Source organism: Entamoeba dispar, genomic scaffold (genome assembly GCF_000209125.1).
Source record: "Entamoeba dispar SAW760 scf_1105229463765 genomic scaffold, whole genome shotgun sequence".
NCBI classification, from domain to species: domain Eukaryota; phylum Evosea; order Mastigamoebida; family Endamoebidae; genus Entamoeba; species Entamoeba dispar.
This window is the reverse complement of record NW_001855856.1, coordinates 35,676-54,591: the sequence shown is the minus strand read 5'-3', so window position 1 is coordinate 54,591 and position 18,916 is coordinate 35,676. Positions and strand designations below refer to the sequence as shown.

The 18,916-nt window shown below is 27.5% G+C and overlaps 7 protein-coding genes across 7 annotated transcripts in view, besides 15 other annotated features; 1 reads left to right on the top strand and 6 right to left on the bottom strand.

Moving 5' to 3' along the window:
• Window positions 1-787, top strand: part of EDI_201450 (uncharacterized protein) — a gene marked incomplete at both ends in the record, with an annotated part of 1,738 nt that extends 951 nt beyond the window's left edge. The window contains one exon of the mRNA XM_001741447.1: window positions 66-787. Within this exon, the coding sequence (XP_001741499.1) occupies window positions 66-787 (722 nt within the window). The remainder of the gene's footprint in view (window positions 1-65) is intronic.
• Window positions 409-478: a microsatellite.
• Window positions 788-821: 34 nt separating the features above from the next.
• Window positions 822-864: a sequence feature (AT_rich).
• A 65-nt stretch (window positions 865-929) lies between these two features.
• EDI_201440 (villin, putative) lies at window positions 930-4,175 on the bottom strand (the record flags this gene model as incomplete). Its single annotated transcript, XM_001741446.1, has 1 exon — window positions 930-4,175. The coding sequence occupies one exon, from the start codon at window positions 4,173-4,175 to the stop codon at window positions 930-932; it is 3,246 nt and encodes a 1,081-aa protein (XP_001741498.1).
• Window positions 1,097-1,118: a sequence feature (AT_rich).
• Window positions 3,435-3,612: a microsatellite.
• Window positions 3,624-3,803: a microsatellite.
• Window positions 3,817-3,944: a microsatellite.
• Window positions 3,985-4,153: a microsatellite.
• A 267-nt stretch (window positions 4,176-4,442) lies between the features above and the next one.
• Window positions 4,443-8,876, bottom strand: EDI_201430 (villin, putative; the record flags this gene model as incomplete). Its single annotated transcript, XM_001741445.1, has 1 exon — window positions 4,443-8,876. The coding sequence occupies one exon, from the start codon at window positions 8,874-8,876 to the stop codon at window positions 4,443-4,445; it is 4,434 nt and encodes a 1,477-aa protein (XP_001741497.1).
• Window positions 6,770-6,872: a microsatellite.
• Window positions 6,796-6,909: a microsatellite.
• Window positions 8,395-8,415: a sequence feature (AT_rich).
• Window positions 8,877-9,025: 149 nt separating the features above from the next.
• On the bottom strand, window positions 9,026-9,487 carry EDI_201420 (zyxin, putative; the record flags this gene model as incomplete). Its single annotated transcript, XM_001741444.1, has 1 exon — window positions 9,026-9,487. The coding sequence occupies one exon, from the start codon at window positions 9,485-9,487 to the stop codon at window positions 9,026-9,028; it is 462 nt and encodes a 153-aa protein (XP_001741496.1).
• A 30-nt stretch (window positions 9,488-9,517) lies between these two features.
• Window positions 9,518-9,599: a sequence feature (AT_rich).
• Window positions 9,593-13,705, bottom strand: EDI_201410 (uncharacterized protein; the record flags this gene model as incomplete). Its single annotated transcript, XM_001741443.1, has 1 exon — window positions 9,593-13,705. One exon carries the CDS (start codon window positions 13,703-13,705, stop codon window positions 9,593-9,595), a length of 4,113 nt encoding a protein of 1,370 aa, XP_001741495.1.
• An 18-nt stretch (window positions 13,706-13,723) lies between these two features.
• Window positions 13,724-13,746: a sequence feature (AT_rich).
• Window positions 13,747-13,838: 92 nt separating this feature from the next.
• Window positions 13,839-15,026, bottom strand: EDI_201400 (1-O-acylceramide synthase precursor, putative; the record flags this gene model as incomplete). The annotated part of the gene is made up of 1 exon (XM_001741442.1): window positions 13,839-15,026. One exon carries the CDS (start codon window positions 15,024-15,026, stop codon window positions 13,839-13,841), a length of 1,188 nt encoding a protein of 395 aa, XP_001741494.1.
• Window positions 15,027-15,174: 148 nt separating this feature from the next.
• On the bottom strand, window positions 15,175-18,360 carry EDI_201390 (serine-threonine protein kinase, putative; the record flags this gene model as incomplete). Its single annotated transcript, XM_001741441.1, has 1 exon — window positions 15,175-18,360. The coding sequence occupies one exon, from the start codon at window positions 18,358-18,360 to the stop codon at window positions 15,175-15,177; it is 3,186 nt and encodes a 1,061-aa protein (XP_001741493.1).
• Window positions 15,797-15,820: a sequence feature (AT_rich).
• Window positions 16,350-16,370: a sequence feature (AT_rich).
• Window positions 16,510-16,534: a sequence feature (AT_rich).
• Window positions 18,361-18,916: the final 556 nt, after the last annotated feature.

Genomic DNA, 18,916 nt, shown 5'->3' with positions numbered 1-18,916 from the left:
GATACAAAGTGCAATCAAAGATATTTGTTGGATAGTAATGAAAATAGAAAAATTAGCTCAGTTAGAAAGAATAAATCAACTTGATTCATTCAAACAAATTAATAAAGTAGATGTTGTAACTAATCAAAATATACAACAACCTATGGAAGAGATATTTGAAAATAAACATTCTGAAGATAGACCTGAAGTTGAAGATGAAAATAAAACTGATTCAGGAGAACAAGAAATGTCATATTCAGAAGAAAATGATAACCAAAAAGGAACAAAGAAATATAATAAAAATAATGAATCCATTCAATCAAGTGATAGTTTAATTTCAGAAGGTAATAGTGTAAATGAAGAGTCAAGTTCTGAACAAGAAGGTGAAAGTAAAGAAATTATAAATCCCCTAAGTTCAGGTCTTCTTTCAAAGAATAAACCAAAAAAACGAGCTAAAATAAGAATAGGAAAAGAAAAATTAAATAAGAAAAAAAAAGAAGTTTTTGAGAAGGCATATTTAACTGAAATACAAACAATTAATCAAAGTGAATTAAATGAAATGATTGATCAATACTCTGAGCAACTGGCATTACTTCCTTTACTAAACTCTAAAAATTATAAACAAATAATACACCAAGTAATAAGCATTATATCTACCCTAGTAAGTATTCTACCAAATAAATATTTTAGAAGAGAATATATATTTGTAAGAGACTTTATAACTGGACTATCAACCAAAACTTCATCACTATCTTTCTTAACTGTAACAGCAACATTATTAGAAAAAGCAATCATCAAATGTAATTGAATATCTTAAATTTGTATTTTATTCAATACCCAACAAATAATAATAGTTATAAATTTTATATTTAAAAAAAATAAATAGAAGGATAAAATGAGAAAGAAATAAATGAAATGGAGTTTTCAATACTTATTTGATAAATTTCTCTTTAGAACAATTTATGTTGTTTTTTCAATTGTTCTTTTTCAAATTTTTTCATTTTATTGTAATCTGAACGAGAGCGTTTGAAGACTTTAGCAAATTCTTCATCACTTAAATACGTTTCCAATTTGGTTTTATCCAAATAAATTGGTCGTTGAAGTAATTCTTCATAGGTATATTTTTTATTAATAATATTCCAAAGATCCTTAAATGTAATAATATTTTGAGGATCGTTTTCAATATCCATTTCTTTTAATGAACTTTTTTCAAATCCATGTATTATAGTAACTACCTCCTTTGGGATATGTTTTAAAGAGTGGATAACATAAACTTCAGGAACATCTATTCCACAATATTTTCCATTTAACTTTTCTAAGTACTCATGAACAGTGTTAAGATATGGCATAATACAATCTTTCTTCAATTGAGTTACCATTAAATAAATACCTTTTTCACAAGTTAATAATGTTGGTTCTTTAAATCGTTGACAAGTAAAGAATGTATTTTGTTTTGTTTTTACATGCATCTTCTCTAATATTAAATGATATGATTTTGGCATAACTACTGTATAATTATTATCAAAATGTTTGACCTCATTAAACAAAATTTTACCATCTTTTTCATCTAAAATTGTTGCAGGTCGTTGGTCAATTCTTTTAGCAGCTTCTTCAGCAACTTTTCTGTTATTTTCATTTGCATATTTTCCTTTCCAAATTTTTACTCCTTCTGTATTTACATAAATATAAGAACAAGATGAGTTAATAAACTCTTTATTAAACTCACGTTGAACGGTATATTCACATGTATTCTCAAACATAGTATTACTCACTTGATATATTCTCTCTGTGGCTTGATGCTTCTCACGATCAAAATAGTTTCCAATATGAATAAGGTATTTATCTTCAAACAATTGCATAAATGCATGTGGCTCTTCTCCTTGAGGCACACGAATAGTGCTAGCTCCTTTTTTTTTACTTAAATCACTGACCAACATAGATGTTTTTCCTTTACTTTTTATAGAAGTGTGTTTACCTTGCCAATAGAAGAATTTAATTTCTTCTTTAGGATCTTTATAATCGATAATGTAATCATTCTCACTATAAAATTCACCATACATGCTTTCTGGAATAGCCTCTTTTTGTGTATCAACAATAACATATACTTTAATTGTTCCTCCTTGAATGATGAAATCTTTTGATGGTTGAAGAACAATAGAATCATCAGGAATACCTAATAATTCTCTTATATCAAATGTCATTTTCTCTTCCTCTACTGGTACATTCCATTTAGGTACTGGTTTAATTAAAGGTTTTGTTGGTCTAGATAAACTAACAGTTGCAGCTCGATCTCTTGATTGATTTAACTCAGCCTCTGTATAACTACAATCAGGGTTATGTACTGTTTCAACACTTCCTTGGGTTGCAGCAAATTTCTCCTTAAAAATGACAGGTTCAGTTTGCTGTGTAATACGAATCAATTGGGCAATTGGGGATCGTTGTTTCTTATCAAAAATTTGTTGTGCAACAACTTTAGCACTCTTTCTTAATGTAGAAGATGCCTTAGTACCAATCCAAAGGTATACATCATTTCCACCATCATAAACATAAACTTTCCATGGTAATAAAATATTATGAGCCATTTTTCCTTTGCTACAGTTAACAATTTCAGCTTCATCCCAATTATCTTTTTTCTCTCCAAGAAGATATAACTCATCTGTACAATCTTTATCTTCAAGATCATCTTGATTTGGTTCTGCTTTAACAATATTGTCATTCTTTCCTCCAAGGGCTTTCCAAAATTCTTCATCTTCTTTGCCTTGATTAACTTGAATAATTTCACACCTTCCTTGTCTTTCGTCATGTTTAATTGTATTTGCTGCATCACAAACTTTTGTTCTCTTCAATCTAGAAGAATCTTTTCCAATCCAAACATAAATTTTATCCACCTTGTCAATAATAAAAACATCTCCACTATTTAGGTATTCTGGTTTTAGTTCAATTATTCTCCACTTCATAAAAAACTTACCACTAACCCTTACCATCTTTTCATAATTCATTGATGTGTTCATTCCATCTACCTCATTAGAAAATGTTTGTTGGGCAAGAAAGGAATCATCTGCAAGTCCTGGAGACGTAGAGGGACTTACTTTTTTAAGTTCTGGTTTTGAAATAATTGATGGTTTTACTGAAAAGGAAGCCCTCCCAACTTTTGCTGCCCTCTTTGCTTGTACCTCAGCCATTAATGGATTCATTTTTGTTGGTAATTTACTTCCTCCATTCATAGTAATAGTAAATCCTTTACCAACTTCTGGTTGTGTTGGTTTTGTTTCTGGTTCAATGTACTCAGTTTTCATATCTTCTTTCTTTAGATTACCATAAATACCTGCTTTTCCAACATGAGTCTTTCCTCTAGCCTTTATTCTTCTAACTACATTTGGATTTGCAGGTAGTCCTTCACACAATGAATCAATATTTAATGTGTCTTTCTTTTCTCCTTCATCAAGTGGAATGAATTCTTCTTTTGATTCTCTTTCTTCTTCAAGTTCTTTTTGAAGTTTTTCAGCTTCTTTATTTAACCTTTCTTCTTCTTCTCTCATTTTTCTTTCTTCTTCTTCACTTTCTTTTCTAAATCTTTCTTCTTCTAATTTAATTTTCTCTTCTTCCTCTCTTGCTTTTCTTTCTGCTTCTTCTCTTGCTTTTCTTTCTTCTTCCTCTCTTGCTTTTCTTTCTGCTTCTTCTTTTGCTTTTCTTTCTGCTTCTTCTTTTGCTTTTCTTTCTGCTTCTTCTCTTGCTTTTCTTTCTGCTTCTTCTCTTGCTTTTCTTTCTGCTTCTTCTTTTGCTTTTCTTTCTGCTTCTTCTTTTGCTTTTCTTTCTGCTTCTTCTCTTGCTTTTCTCTCTGCTTCTTCTTTTGCTTTTCTCTCTGCTTCTTCTCTTGCTTTTCTCTCTGCTTCTTCTCTTGCTTTTCTCTCTGCTTCTTTTTTCAGTCTCTCTGCTTCTTCTCTTGCTTTTCTTTCTTCTTCTTCAGTTTCTTTTTGAAGTTGTTCTACCTTTAGTCTATGTCTCTCCTCTTCTTCTCTTGCTTTTCGCTCTTCTTCTTCAATTTCTTTTTGAAGCCTTTCTTCTTCTATTCGAATAGCCTCTTCTTGTTGGCGGATTTCTTCTTCCATTTGTTTCATCTCAGCTTCCTCTTTGTCCATTTCTTCTTGTAATCTTTTGAGCTCTTCTTCTTGTTTCCTGATCTCTTCGTCTGACATACTTTTACTTTTCAAGTTCGTCGTCTATTAAATCTCATAATTTATTTTTTGTAATTTCTTTGACTTGTTTTTTAAACGTCTTTTACATTTTGGCTTTTTATATAACCAAAAATGGAGGAACATTTAGAATCTTTTTTTTTTAGTGTATCAACAAAATCTTGAAATGATTTTTAATAAAACTTTCTTCTGAATTATTGTTCATTTTGAAGAATTTGTTTTCAGAAAACTGACAAAAACAAAACGAAAATAAGTAATGAATGATGAGATTTAATAAAGCTTCTTTGCTTTTTTTAAGTTCTCTCTTTTCCAAAGAGGTAAGGCATTAAATTGATCTAGAGACATATGAAACACTTTGGCAAATTCATCATCAGTGAGATAAGTTTCTAAAGCTTGTTCATCAATTCCTTTTGGGAATTTCTTATTAACAAGATCGTCATATGAATATTTAATAAAGAATTTTTTGTACTCTTCTTCAGCTAACAAAATGTTTCCTTTTATTGAGCATTCTTGGTTTTTAGTCTTTTGCCATCCTTGGAAATATTTAGTGAAAAGATATGGTTCTTTTTTATCCTGAATAGCATAAACAATTCTTTTCTGTAATTCAGGTGTTTTACCTTTCTTTACAAATTCTAGTGCTGTATTTAATGACATCTTCTTAGTATTAGCAGAACACTTACTTCCTAACCAAACATATAATCCATCAATTGTGTCTAAGAGCATTACATCATTTGAATACAAATCGTCTTGATAAAACCTTACATGTTCTTCACACCTTAAAGCACCACTTGTAGTAGATAATTGGTAAAGTCTATCAACATACATCTGACTTGGTTGATCGATTTCACATTTTCCTCCAATAGCCTGAATAAACTCTTCACTTTCACTACCTTCTTCAATCTCAACACACTGCTCTCTTTCCATAAATTGGTGGACTTTTCCAAGACCAACAGCAAACTCAACGTATTTTTCATTTCTAAATTTTCCTTTCCAAATAAATTTTGTTTTTGGAGTTAATAAAATAAATACACCATAACTGCATAATGCATTTGGTTGTACATCAACTTCTATAGCTTTGATAAAAGGTTCTTCTTTTCCCCTAATGTCAAATAAGTACTTTTTGTTATAATCGAATTCTTTTTTATATTTTCCTTGTCTAATTATTAAAGAATTATTAAACATTGAAAGGAAATGTCTTGTCTCAACATTTTGAACAACTCTCATCTCTTTTGTATCACTCTTTAATGTCTTATGAAAATCAACCGTTAGTCGTGCACTTGTTCCTTTATCAATAACAGCACAACTTCTTCCTTGCCAAAAATACAATAAGTACATGTCTTTTGCCCAAATCTTATAATGATAGAGAATAATATAACTTTCTGCTTCAAACAACACTCCTTTTTCTTCAGGCTTAATTTCTATTTTATTAAATCCATCAATTTTCCATATTTGAGTATCTCCTTTACCATCATCAATCTTAACCTCTGTTTTCTCTGTAGCAGGTAACATCATTTTATTAAAATCAACTTCACTAGTCATTCCTTGACTCTTTTTATAAACAATTCCTTTGCCACTTGATACATCTTCTTTACTCCCTATTGGTAATGTGTTCCAATCATAAAAACGTTCTTTAAACATAACTTCTTCCCCTCCTGGATATTCTTTGTATAATGGTGCCATCCACCCAAGGCTTTTTCTTTCTTTATACATCGATTCAATAAATTTATTAATGCGTTGTCTAACTTTTACTTGACACTTATTTCCTAACCATAAAAACATTTCATTTTCACAGTCTAATAAATAACATTGAGTCACATCTAATAACCCTTTGGATATATGATTCTTTATATCCACAGTTTTCTCCATAATAACTTCTTCAGTACTTTCATCATATTTCAACCAATATAAACAAATTCTTTGAATAATTTGAACTTCAACTTCAGTATCAATCTTTCCATCATCTTCAGGTATCGGATGCGTTGGTGGGCCTTGTAACCCTTTCCAAAAAGCTTCTGGTTCTTTTCCTTCTTCAATAAGTACTTGACTACATCCAACACGTTCTTTGTCTTTGATCCTTTTAGCAATATCCATAGCTTTTCCTTTCTCCATTCTATTACTTTTCTTTCCTTGCCAATGGTAAATAACTTTAGTCCCTTTTCCTGGGTCATATACAAAAGCGTCTCCTGAATTCATACTTTTCCAAGTACATTCAACTTGTCTAACAAATGGTCGTTTTTGTCCTTTAATTTGGAATAATCTTGGAAGATCTAATGGATTGCCTGTAATTGAATTTGCTGCGTTAATGTAATCTTCTTCAGTTTTAATATTTTGTTGATTTCTTTTTGCTACAAACTTTTCTCGTTGTTGAAGAATATCATCAAACGAAATTTGTTTTGGTTGTTCTTTCTTCTTTTCTTCTAACTCAGTTTTTGCACCAATGTCTTTTTGTAATTGAGTAATATTTTTACTTGCGGCTGCTCGTTTCTTTACGACAGTTCTTCTTGGTACTTTTATTAATTGAGTATCTTCTTCATTAACTATTTGATCCAAATTCTTTTGATTTGTTGTTGATTCATTATTTCCCTTTAATGGTTCTGTACTTTCTTTCTCTTTTTTAGATGCTTTTTTAATTTTGTCTTTATCATTCTGTGTTATGTCTTTTATTTCTTTTTTGGTTTCTATATTCTTTTCTGTTGTTATGGGTAGTTGTGTTACATTTTCTTTTGCTATTGGTTTTACAGATGAACTAGTTTGTTCATGTTTTTCATTATCAATGTGCTCAACCTTTTTATCAACAGTGTTAGTTTCAATGTCTTCTTTTGGCTTTGTTTCTTCCTTAGTAACTTGACCTATAATACTGACTTTTAATTCTTCTTTATCTTTGACAGAAGTTTTTTCTGGAACTTTTTGACTTTCTTGAATATATGGTTTTTCTTGAACTTCTTTTGGTAATACTCTAGGTGTTTGCAATGGAGATGGTGATGGACTTCTTGACGAAAAGTCAGTTGAATTTAGTAAATGACTTCCAGAAGTTCTTCTGATATGAGAAGAACGAGAAGAAGATGGTGAGGGGGATCGAAGAACGTCAGATAAATCATTAGTGTTAGAAGTAACTATGTCATCTTTAACAGCTAAGTCATGGAAATATTCTTTGAATATTAAAGTTTCATTTCCTTCAAGAACGAAATTTAGTAACTCTTTTCTTCTTCCACTTGAGCTGAGTAATGACTCTGCTTGTAACAACGCAGTATTTCTTTCATTGTTATCACTATATTGTCCACACCACACAAAAACATCAATACCTGTATCAATCAAAAGTGAGCGTGATGACTGTAACAATTCAGAAGTCAAAACTTCATCATGAACTTCATCTACAACAACTTCAATATCGTTGTCTTCAAATGTGAATGTTTTTAATGAATTAATGTATTGAACGAATACAGCTTCATTGTCATAGGTATTTTCATCAAATGAATCAATATTAAAAATATTAAGAAAAGTATCATGGACATTCTTTTGTTCAGTGTAATCAATATAAATGATCTCACTTAACTCTTCTTGACTAAGTAACGAAGCAACAGATTTGGCTTTAGCCTTTTTAAAATCGTTACACTTTTTACCAACCCAAACATAAATGTATTTAAGGTCATCATAAATATATGCGTCATTATGATTAATTTCTGTTCCTTTACAATTGACTATTCTACAATAAGTAAAATCATCATTCTCACTAACTCTTAATAATAATTTCTTTATGTAAATATCATCTTCTTTAAATACCTTTTTCTTACTACTTTGATTTATCTTTAATTGGGTTTGAAGACTTTGTTTTCTTCTATCAGTCTTAGAGGCAACTTTTCTTGTTAGAGAAACAAAAGAGTGTGTTGATAAATATTTAAATAAATTTGGTATACTTGGTTCTGTATCAAAGAACTTATCATTGAATTGATTATCACCAATATCACACATATTAAGATTAGTAAGATTAGTAAGATCAATAGGAAGTCTTTGTAAGCCATTCGATCTAAGATTAAGTTCTTTTAATGAAACTAAGTTTGAAATAGAAGGTGTAACTTTTCTAATATCATTATTGTCCAGATATAATTTAACTAAATTAGTACATGTCTTAATATAATCAGGTACTTCTTTCATCTCATTTTCTCCAAGATTTAATAGAGTTAGTCCTGTACATTTTCCAATACCTTTTGGAATAGTGTTAATGTTATTATTATTTAAAATTAATGCTTTTAATTGAGGTAATTCTATAATTGTTGGTGGAATATTTCTTAATGAATTAAAACTTATATTTAATAAAGTTAATTCATGACATGAACTAATTGGATCTGGGACTTGTTCTAATTTATTTCTTGATAAATTCAGATTAACCAATGAAGTGAGAAAACAAATTAATGGAGAAAGGACACGAAGTTGATTACTTTCTACCTGTAAATCTTGTAATTGAGTTAAATTAATATATAACAAATCGGGAAGTAATTCTAATTCATTATTCCTAACATCTAATTTAGTTAAATTTAATAGTGTTACCAAAGAGTCAATTGATGTCATTTGGTTATGTGATAAATTTAAATTTTTTAATCCAGGAAATTGACTAAGGTTTGGTGCTTCAGGAAGTAATTGATTACTAATATCTAAATAAGTTTTAGTTTGGTCAGTGACAATTGGTATAGATTGTTGTTCCCCCATAAAATAAGTAAAGAGTAAATTTCAAAGTTAAACTTTTAAAACATACTTCTGAAAAAAAAAATCCAAACAAAACAAAAAATTGAAAGACCTTTTTTGTAGTAAGTGAAATTTAGTTTTGTTTTAATTTTTGGTTCAATGTTTTTATGATATTATTGGGTTTCATTTTTTTCATCACCTGTTTCTGTTCTTACACTAAAAGTGTTTAGTTCTGTAGATGAGTTTGTTGAGTCTTGGGAAGGTGAAATTGGTTTCATTTGGATTTCATTACGATGACACTTTAGACAAATATGTTGTTGGTCTTTTTCAATAAAATCTCCTTCAATTGGTTTATTACAAATAGAACAAATAAAACAATGAGGGTGCCATGATTTACCATCAACTCTTGCAATTTTTCCTGTTATAATTTTTCCACATTTTTGACACGTTTCATTGACAGTACGATTTTGGTAACAATCAACACAACATAAATCATGGTTTTTAATTAAATATCCGTCTAATCGACATCCACATACTGAACACCTAAAACAACCTTTATGAACAAATGTTGTTTTGTTTTCAATAACAACACTTGGAGTTTGTTCAGTACTTTTCCCACATATAAGGCATTCCATTATTTTTCAAATCTATTAGTTCATCTCTCCTTTTTTTTTATTTAACTTTTTTATAATAAACATTTCTATTAAAATAAAATTAATTTTTTTATTATCTAATTTCTTTTATTTTCCAATTACTTTAGCTACTAATATTTTAATATGTGGTGAAGCTGCTTCATAAATGCATTCCTTTTTTAATTTAACAGAAATGTCCATCGCTTTCTTTTTTTCTAGTTTTTCTTTTTGTTCTATTTCTGTTAATTTAGTATTAAGCCGTTGACAAACATCAATTAAAGAGGTTTTTATTTCAGGAAGTTTTTGAATAAGACAAAGAAATACTTTAGTTCCTTCTGTTAAGATTTTTATCTCCATAAAATTTCTTAAAATTTCTGATACTCTTTCAATAGTAGATTTTATCATATTAGGATTATTATATAATTTGAAAGAACAATCATCACGAATTAAAAAGTGAAGCATCGTACATGATTTTTCTACTAATTCAAGATAAGGTGGAGATTTATTACTGCTTTTTAATAAATCAAGAATATGATAAACACATTGATATTTTACAAACATAACTCTAAACCATTCGCTACATCTAATTTGTTCAAATAATTGTTTTGCTCCAATCTGTACTTCTTCTAATTTTTTTCTCTCAATCATTCTAATATTAGAAAATGCAATATCAATAATACTTCTTTCTGATTTTCTGATATATTCATATAATATACGTTTGCTATATTCTAATCTATTAAATGACATTCTCGTAGTTTTATTTAAATAAATTGAATTCATAATAATTTCTTTTGGTAATATTCTTTGTGAAGGTGACTGTAATATTTTACTAGGTGATTCGGATATTCTTTTTTGTTTTTTTTGTTTTTCATTAAGAGGTACTGAACTATGAATTAAAGTATATAATTCACAAGAGTATGACAGAGATTGCATTACTTCTTCATCTAAATTAACTCCATATTTTACAATAGTTTGTCTACAAATCCCTTGTAAAGGAATACAACACTTAGTGAGACATCTTTTATATTGACAATTTTGATACCATTTACTTAGTTCATGTTCTTTATCTTTTTTAACAATAATACTTCTCATTATTCCTTGTATTTCACTGCAATAATATTCTCTTTCTTCTTGTTCATGTTTTTGTATAACCTTTCTCCAATAGCTTTGAACAATTTCATTTGCTCGAATAATTTGGATATATTCTTTTCTTTTTAATGTTTCTTTTCCACATCTTTGACATTGAATAATACTATTTCTTTGTTTGTTAAATTGTCTTTGTTTTATTTCACATCTCCAAATGCGTTCAACATTTTCACAACATAACTGATTTTCTTTAAACTGTGGAATATAAATTCTTCTCATAACTGATTGTACATTAATACATTGTATTTTTATTTCTTCAAAGTAGTGATGTTGTTGGATATATTTAATTCCATTAATCAGATCTTTCATTTTATTTGTATAAACAATTTGTTTACAAATACTTTGTGGTTCTTTTATATTTTCAACAATTGCAAGATATTTGTGTAAAATTTTATTCCCTTTAATAACAGCTTGAATTTCTTCTCCCATTTTAACTCTTATCATAAATTCTAAAGTGATAGAATACGTTTTAATAAATGCACTCATCTCTTTAGATACTTGTTCTATTTCTTTAAATACTCTGTTTTTAATAATTCTTTTCATTTCACTTTGAACTAAACTAGTTTGAGTATTGACACAATCAAATTGTTCTTTAAAAATTCGTCTTCTACATAGTCCTTGGACTATTTGACATTGTTCTTGAAGATTTGAATATTTCAGATGATCTCTCTTTTCTCTTAATACTGAACAAATTATTTGTTCAGAAGTAATAATTTCTTGATATTTATTTTGTTTTATTGTTCTTCGAATTTCTTTTTGAGTATCAACACTACTTTGAATTATTAATGAATAATTGTAATACCCTTTAATTCCTCTAAACAATCCTTCTAATGGAATACAACTATTGATTCGTTCTTTCATCTGTTTGGTTTGAATTAAACTTCTATAATAACTTTGTACAAATGGACATACTCGTTTTATAAATCCATATTCAGAAGAGTGTAGTATTTGTTTTAATGCATCTGCTACATTAGTCGATGAGTGGCAAATTTCTTCATATTTTGTGCAATAAATAATTCTTTTTGCATTTTTTTGTGTCTCAATACAACTATTAACAATTCTTTCATAATCCATAAACCATTGATTTCTTCTCAAAATACTTTGAACCAATTCATTGCTGTTAATTTGTTCATTAAATTCTCTTTTATAAATTTCTTCTTTAAACACTCTTTCGAAAGATTTAGTTCCTTCAACAGTTCTTGCATATTTCATTTCATCAACACAACGCCTCATTTCTTTTTGAGCTGTTTTATTACTTTCAATCTGTTCTTTCCAAGTTTGACTTTTTTCCATTTCTCTGCCATTTGATTGAGTGGTTAAACAACTTTCTAGGATTTGGTTGTAATACGCATTAGTATTAATTGTTTTATAAATACTTTGTATTTCTTTTATTTCTCTTTCTAGTTTGTTATTTTCGTTTTGAATAACATATTGTCTACAAATACTTTGTACTCCTTTAACATGGATCCAAATTCCTTTCATTTGTTTTTGTAATAATAGTTTTTTCATAATACATTGAACTTCTTTTGTTTGTTTAATTTCTTCTTCATACAAGACTTTAATATGATTTTGTTGAATCAAATGAGTTCCTGTAATAACTTGATTATAAGAGTATTCATCTTCTTTTCCTTTTATGATATTAATTGTATTAAATATTGATGAAATAAATAACATCCCTTTCTTCATTTTTTTTCTTTCAACACACTTTTTTAATGCATTTCCAATTGAGTTAGCAGCACAATCAATTAATGCATTCTTTTGAATAAAATAAAACAAAAATGAGAGAATATAATTAGTAACAGTCTTATCTCCATAATTGTTTATTTTATCTGTAAATATTCGTTTAGGAATATTAAGTATTTCTAAACCAGGTTGCATTGCCTTTATAATTTCAATTCTTCTTTTTTCTCCATCTCCTTTATGTGATAAAGTAGGAATTGACAAATGGCTATAATAACATACTATATAAAGATATGGTAAGAAATATTCAAATTCATTATAAGTAAATACTTTATTGTAACAATTTCCAATAACACTAACCCATGCTTCGTACATATCATTTGATGAACTCAATGAAATTTTAGTTTCACCTATCCTACTAATTTCATTACATACAACATGAATTGGAATGACCAATTGACATTGAAATACACGAAGGAATTCAAATAAAAATAATGAAACTACAGTATCTTCTCTCTCGTATATAGAATAATCATAAAACGCAATTTCTCCAATTTTAAATGGCATTCCAAGTGTATTTAGAAATCCGACTAAATGATTAATATTTGAAGTAGCTTGTCTTCGAGTTAATAATTGATCATTATCAAGTACTAGAGAGTTAATAATATTTGATGTTATACCTAATCTCTGATCAGCAAGATAAGTTGCTAACACACTCAATTGAATTCCACTTGAAATAAAATCATCTAAACTATTTAATTTATATTGAATGCAATATTGAGGATATTGTACTTGTGTCAAAGAATAACCAAAATTACATAGAGTGTCATAAACATGTAATGGAGTTTCAAATGCTAATTCAATTGTTTGTTTTACTATTTCAATACTACTAACAAATTTTGTTGTGCTTCTGAATAATCTTACATTTCCAATAATCATATTCTTCCTCATTAAATCAAGAATCATCATATATTTTAATACAAAAATAACTCCATAATAACATTTTCTTTCAGTAAAATCATATGACTTAAAAAGTTCGAGATATAAATATTTGACATTTCCTAATGGATGTTCAATAAATTGAAAATAAGATTTGTTGTAATGAACAAATAGTCTTAATACATCTTGACGATGTGTCTCTCCATATCGATCAATTAACATTGGTTTTAATCGGAATCGTTTTTCTAATACAGGAAGAACATGTTCCATAATACTGTCAACTTGTTTTTCATAGTGTTTAACAATTGTTTTGATATTCTCAGTATCTGAAAGAATAGCTGGCTCAACCTCTTTCTTGTGATACAGGTTATCAATTTCTTTCAATAAAGTTTTTTTTAAGATAGTTTCTTCATTTAAATCTGACAAGGAAGTAGGTTTGTCTTTTACTTCTATCATATTACTCAAATTTTTCAGATTTTTAATTTTAATTTTTTATTCTCAAAATATCAAAAAAATCTTTCTTATGTTATATAAAACGCTTATATTTAATATAATCATAAACAATAAACAAAAAGGGAAAGAAAAAGATTTAAGTTGTTTTACAACTTTGTTCAATAATATAATCGATAGTTTTCTGAGCTTTAATAATACCAAAATGGTCGTATTTCCCTATATTAATACTTTCTCCTAAATTCATTGTTTTACAAAACGATAGCGAATTTAAGGAAACAGTTCCATCACCATCACCAAAAGTTTGAATAGGTTGATTATCAAAAGAAGTAGAATAGTTCAGTAGGATTTCTGTTTCAATTCCAGAAGAATATAGACAATGTAATTTAACTTTAGGAATCCAATTTATTGGATATCTGTTCATAGCATTTGTATAAACAAAAGATGCGTAGTTCTTTGTTTCATTTATAAGGTTTAGTATTTGATTCATTTGAGAAGCTGGATATGATGTTCCATTAAAGATAAGAATTGTGTCATTCCACCATTGATAATTTGGCATTAATTGATAAACACTATCTATATTTCTTTCAAAGTCTCTAAATAATAGTGGATTAACTGGGACACCTTCTGTTTCTCCTGATAAAAAAGATCTTAATGCTTTTATTGTTCCAATAAATGGAGCTGAGATAGTAATAATTTTTTCAATATACTTCTCACAAAAAGAATTACCCAATTGGAAAAGTAATTGCAAAGTCATTGGACCACCCAAACTATGTGTAACAATCATAACTTTTTTATTGTTAAGAATATAAGCTGATTCAATGACTTCTTTCACTTTTTTTGACCAATTATTATAATTAACATCAGCATATCTCCAATCATACCCAAGTCCAAACAACGATTTTTTGTCTTTATAACCAATTCTTTTAAGTTGTTGAATCATTTTATACCAAACTCGTAATACTCTTTGGACAATTGGCTCTTCTTTTGGTCCTAATGAAGAAATACCTTCAATAGATGGAAAATCTTTGTAATATATTTGAACTCCATCGAGTGATTCAAAACGTTTATTTGAGTTATTCCAAAATGGAGTAAAATATTTAAAGAAACACTGAGTATTGTTTAGTGGAATCCCATCTTTTAAATTCAACCAAATTTGTCCTTCTAATTGATGAGGACAATGAGGAGGTAATTGAACTGATGGTGGGATATTTGATTTTATATGAAGAGAAGAAGACATGAAAGCAGGAACAAGAACAATAGGAAATCTAGATGAGCAAGCAATAGTAAAATCGAACCATATGAATATAAAGAGAGGTGCAATCATAGAATGATAAGAAATTAACTTTTTGATGTTATTTAAAAAGGTAAGAAAGAAAGTGATAAAACACAAAAGAGTTAATCACAATTGAGAAAGGAATAAAATTCTTATAAATAAGAATGATAATGATATGATAATAAAAAACAATAAATTATTACTTTTCTTCAGTTTTTTGATATTCAGTGAAAGAAATCATTGTTTTTTTCTTTCCATGTTTTTCAAATATATGTATATTTTCTTCAAATACATCTTTTATTTTTTGTGTAGTTACATTAATATCTAGATCTTGATGTTGTTCACTAGAATCAATTAGTTTAGTTAGTTGTGGATTAATAATATTAAATAATGGTCTTTCATGATAATCATCATTCCAACATTGTTTGAGTAGATTTTGTAATTCTTGTGGCATAGGTGATTTCAATTCTGGACGTTTTCCAGCTATTATAGAAGATTTAATTTCGTATGTTGTTTTTAAATCACTAAAAGCATGAACTCCATAAAATAATTCCCAAAATACAATAGAGAAAGAAAATACATCACTCTCAGGAACAAAGATATTATTATATAATTCTGGAGCATCGTATTTTGGATTTCCAATAAAATAACCAAAATTTTCCATTTCTTCACTAAGTTCTTTTGTTACACGATAATCAGTAATTAAAGCAACTGTATTTGTTGTATCAAAAAGAGAATTAAGAATAATATTTGATGGTTTAAGGTTATTATGAAGTAATTTTGATTCATGAAGATAATGTAAACCACATTCAACATCTCTCATTATTTTTAATTTTAATTTATATGGTAATACAATATTACTTTTTTCATAATACATACATAAATCTAAACTCCTAAGAGGATAAAGTGCATTAATAATAGATATTGCTTCTTCAGTCATAATATATCCAATTGTTGATACAACATAAGGAGATCTAATATTCTTCAAAAGTGTTGTTGAACGTTGAAATAATGCTTTTAACTTTTGTTTTTGTTCACTTTGATAAGAACCTAAATTTATTTGTTTAATACAAACGAGAATATTATGATATAACCCAAGGTGTCTTCTCTTTGATCCTTCAATTATTCCTTGATTTATTAATAATTCGTCTTGATCAATTATAAGTGATGTTTCGATTTCACCTTTTATGATAAGGCTACAATAATTAGATTTCATTTGATTTACCATTTCATAATATAATTTAAATTCTTTTTCATCTAAATTATGTTTATCTTTAATAAATTCTTCAAATTGAGAAAGAATTTCTTTATTATTAAAATGGTAACAACTAACAATAAGACTATAATTTTCTATAGTTGTAGTGCAATGAGCAGTAAAAAATAAAATAATTTTTTGTTTAGTTTTCGGAAGAAGGATTTTAGTTTGAGGATAAGAATAAAAGGTAAATTTACTAGAATTTGGAACATGAACAATAAATAACATAAATTCATTTGAAGTATTATTTAGAATAAATGTTTCATATCTTGTATCTTCTAATTTAATATTTTTATTTTTTAATCCAAATGTAATTATTATATGATCAAAATGAAAATAAGAATCATTAATTTCTTTTTGCTCTTTTAATAATGTTTTATCAATATAATAATATGGTTGTTTTTCATTAAATGGAATATCAGATAATCTTGTATAATTATTTCTAGCAAAGACAAGTACTAAAATACTACTTGAAATAATTACAATAGCAAATAATAAAATTATACTTCCAATTATAACTGATATTAATTCAGTCATTGAAATTGCTTTATGAACACAATGAGTTAAATCATTAATGTCTTGTTCATAACCATCTTCACATCTACAAAATTTTGTACAATACCCTTTTTCATCACATTCTTCTCCAATATCATAAATACCATTTCCACATAAATCACTCACACAATATCCTTCAATTAATGAATAGCCTTTTTCACATTGACAAGTAGGAAGACAATGAGAAGAACCTCTCTCACAAAGTGTTACATCTTCATTATAACTTTCATTTTTTATTTTATAATTCCAACATTCTTGAGTTACACAATAGAATTGATCTGCAATTGTATCATTTTGACATTGACAATAAGTATCACAATTTTCAACTCCATATCTACACTTTCCATTAGTATCAGATATAGTCCATTTTTCTTTTGAATAACATAATAAATGACAATCATCTCCTCCATATCTTTCATCAGTACAAATACATTGAGAAAGAATTGTACTACATTGACCTCCTCCAATATTTTGATTACAATTATTTGGACAAATATATTTCATAACTAATGTTGTTTTCATAAAAACATCTGTTGTAAATAATGAGAACCATCCAAGTTCATCATGTTCATCAATAGAAAATATATTTCCATGTTGTCCATTTAATGACCATATATCCCTTCTTGTTCTGAATCCTTCAATACAATTACAAGGACCAAATTTTGATTCACAAAGAGAATGTTCAAAAATTTGACCATCTCCATTTGTACTTTCTAATGATAACCTCATTCCTTGTTTAATTTTTCCTTTTAAATGAAACCTAATCATTTTTAATGCCGTTGGAATACTTGAACAATCAGAATAATCATAAGTCCCTATAGATGAAAAGTCAATTGTATGAGACAAAATCTCTCCTTCATAATTGTTAATATCAATTTCTTCTACTTGATAATATGGACTAATTATTTCATTATCTACAACTGAAACAGTTAAAGTACAATCAACTCCTCTCTTCATTCCAACAAAAAGATAATAATGTCCTCCTTCTTGTGGAACTCTTAATGAAATAAATCCAGTTGTTTTTGATGTTCCAAGTACATAAAGTGCAAAACATTTAGGTGAGTCAGTTAAATTATTTGGATCAAATTCATCAGTTGTAATTTCAATTCTAAAATTTACTGATGGAGTATCACTTTTGACAAGAACATTAAGATAGTTTTGTGTTGTAGTACTTTTAGGAATAGTATAATGAAAATATTTACCATATTTATATCTATTATTTGTATCTTTATTTTCACATATCCCAAAAGCAGGAATCATAGTATTGATAATCTTAAATTGAACTTCTTTATTTTTAGTTAATTCTTCTGCCCCTCTTGGATCCCAATATCTCTTAATATGTTCTGTACTTACTTGAAGACATTCAGAATTAAACATCATATAAAGAGGATTTGATTCTGAAAAAGCTTGAAAAGGATTAACAATCATACAATTAAAGCAACTTGTTGTTTGTTCATACCCATCTTTACATTTCTCACACAACTCATCTCCAATACAATTAATACATCCTGAACCACTACAATTGAATGTTAACCCATTTTTAATGATTAATAATAAAAAAACCAAAGGGCTCATTAAATTTTGATGGGACAATGAATATAAAGTTCATAATTTTGAATAATTTTATGACTACAAGTATTTTATAAAATCGTTAAATATGGTTATAAAAAATTATAGACAAAAATGTTTTGTTTTTTACTTAAACTACAAACCGATTTCATATATAAAAAAAAAATTCCTTTTAGAAAACCCATAAATCGTTAATATTTTTTTTTAATTGTCTTTAAAAAAAAAGAGGTGAATGATTCTTTATCTTGAACATCTAGAGTAGTATTAAACCATTTGTAATTTTAGTAAAAAAAGGGTTAGTCAATATGAATCTATGAAGATATGACGAAATAAATTTGGCTAAAAGTTTATAAAAGTTTAACGATAAAAGGGGTGAATTTAAAAAAATTTAACATTATTCCTAATTTATGAGATTTGATTTCATGTTTTTTAGAATTTATATTCTTTTTATAGTACAAATTTCATATGACATAATCAAGCATTATAAAAATTGATTATTCAATTTCATTTGTTATCAAAAAAAGAAGAATTCGAGAAAATTCAATTCGATAATCTAAAAATA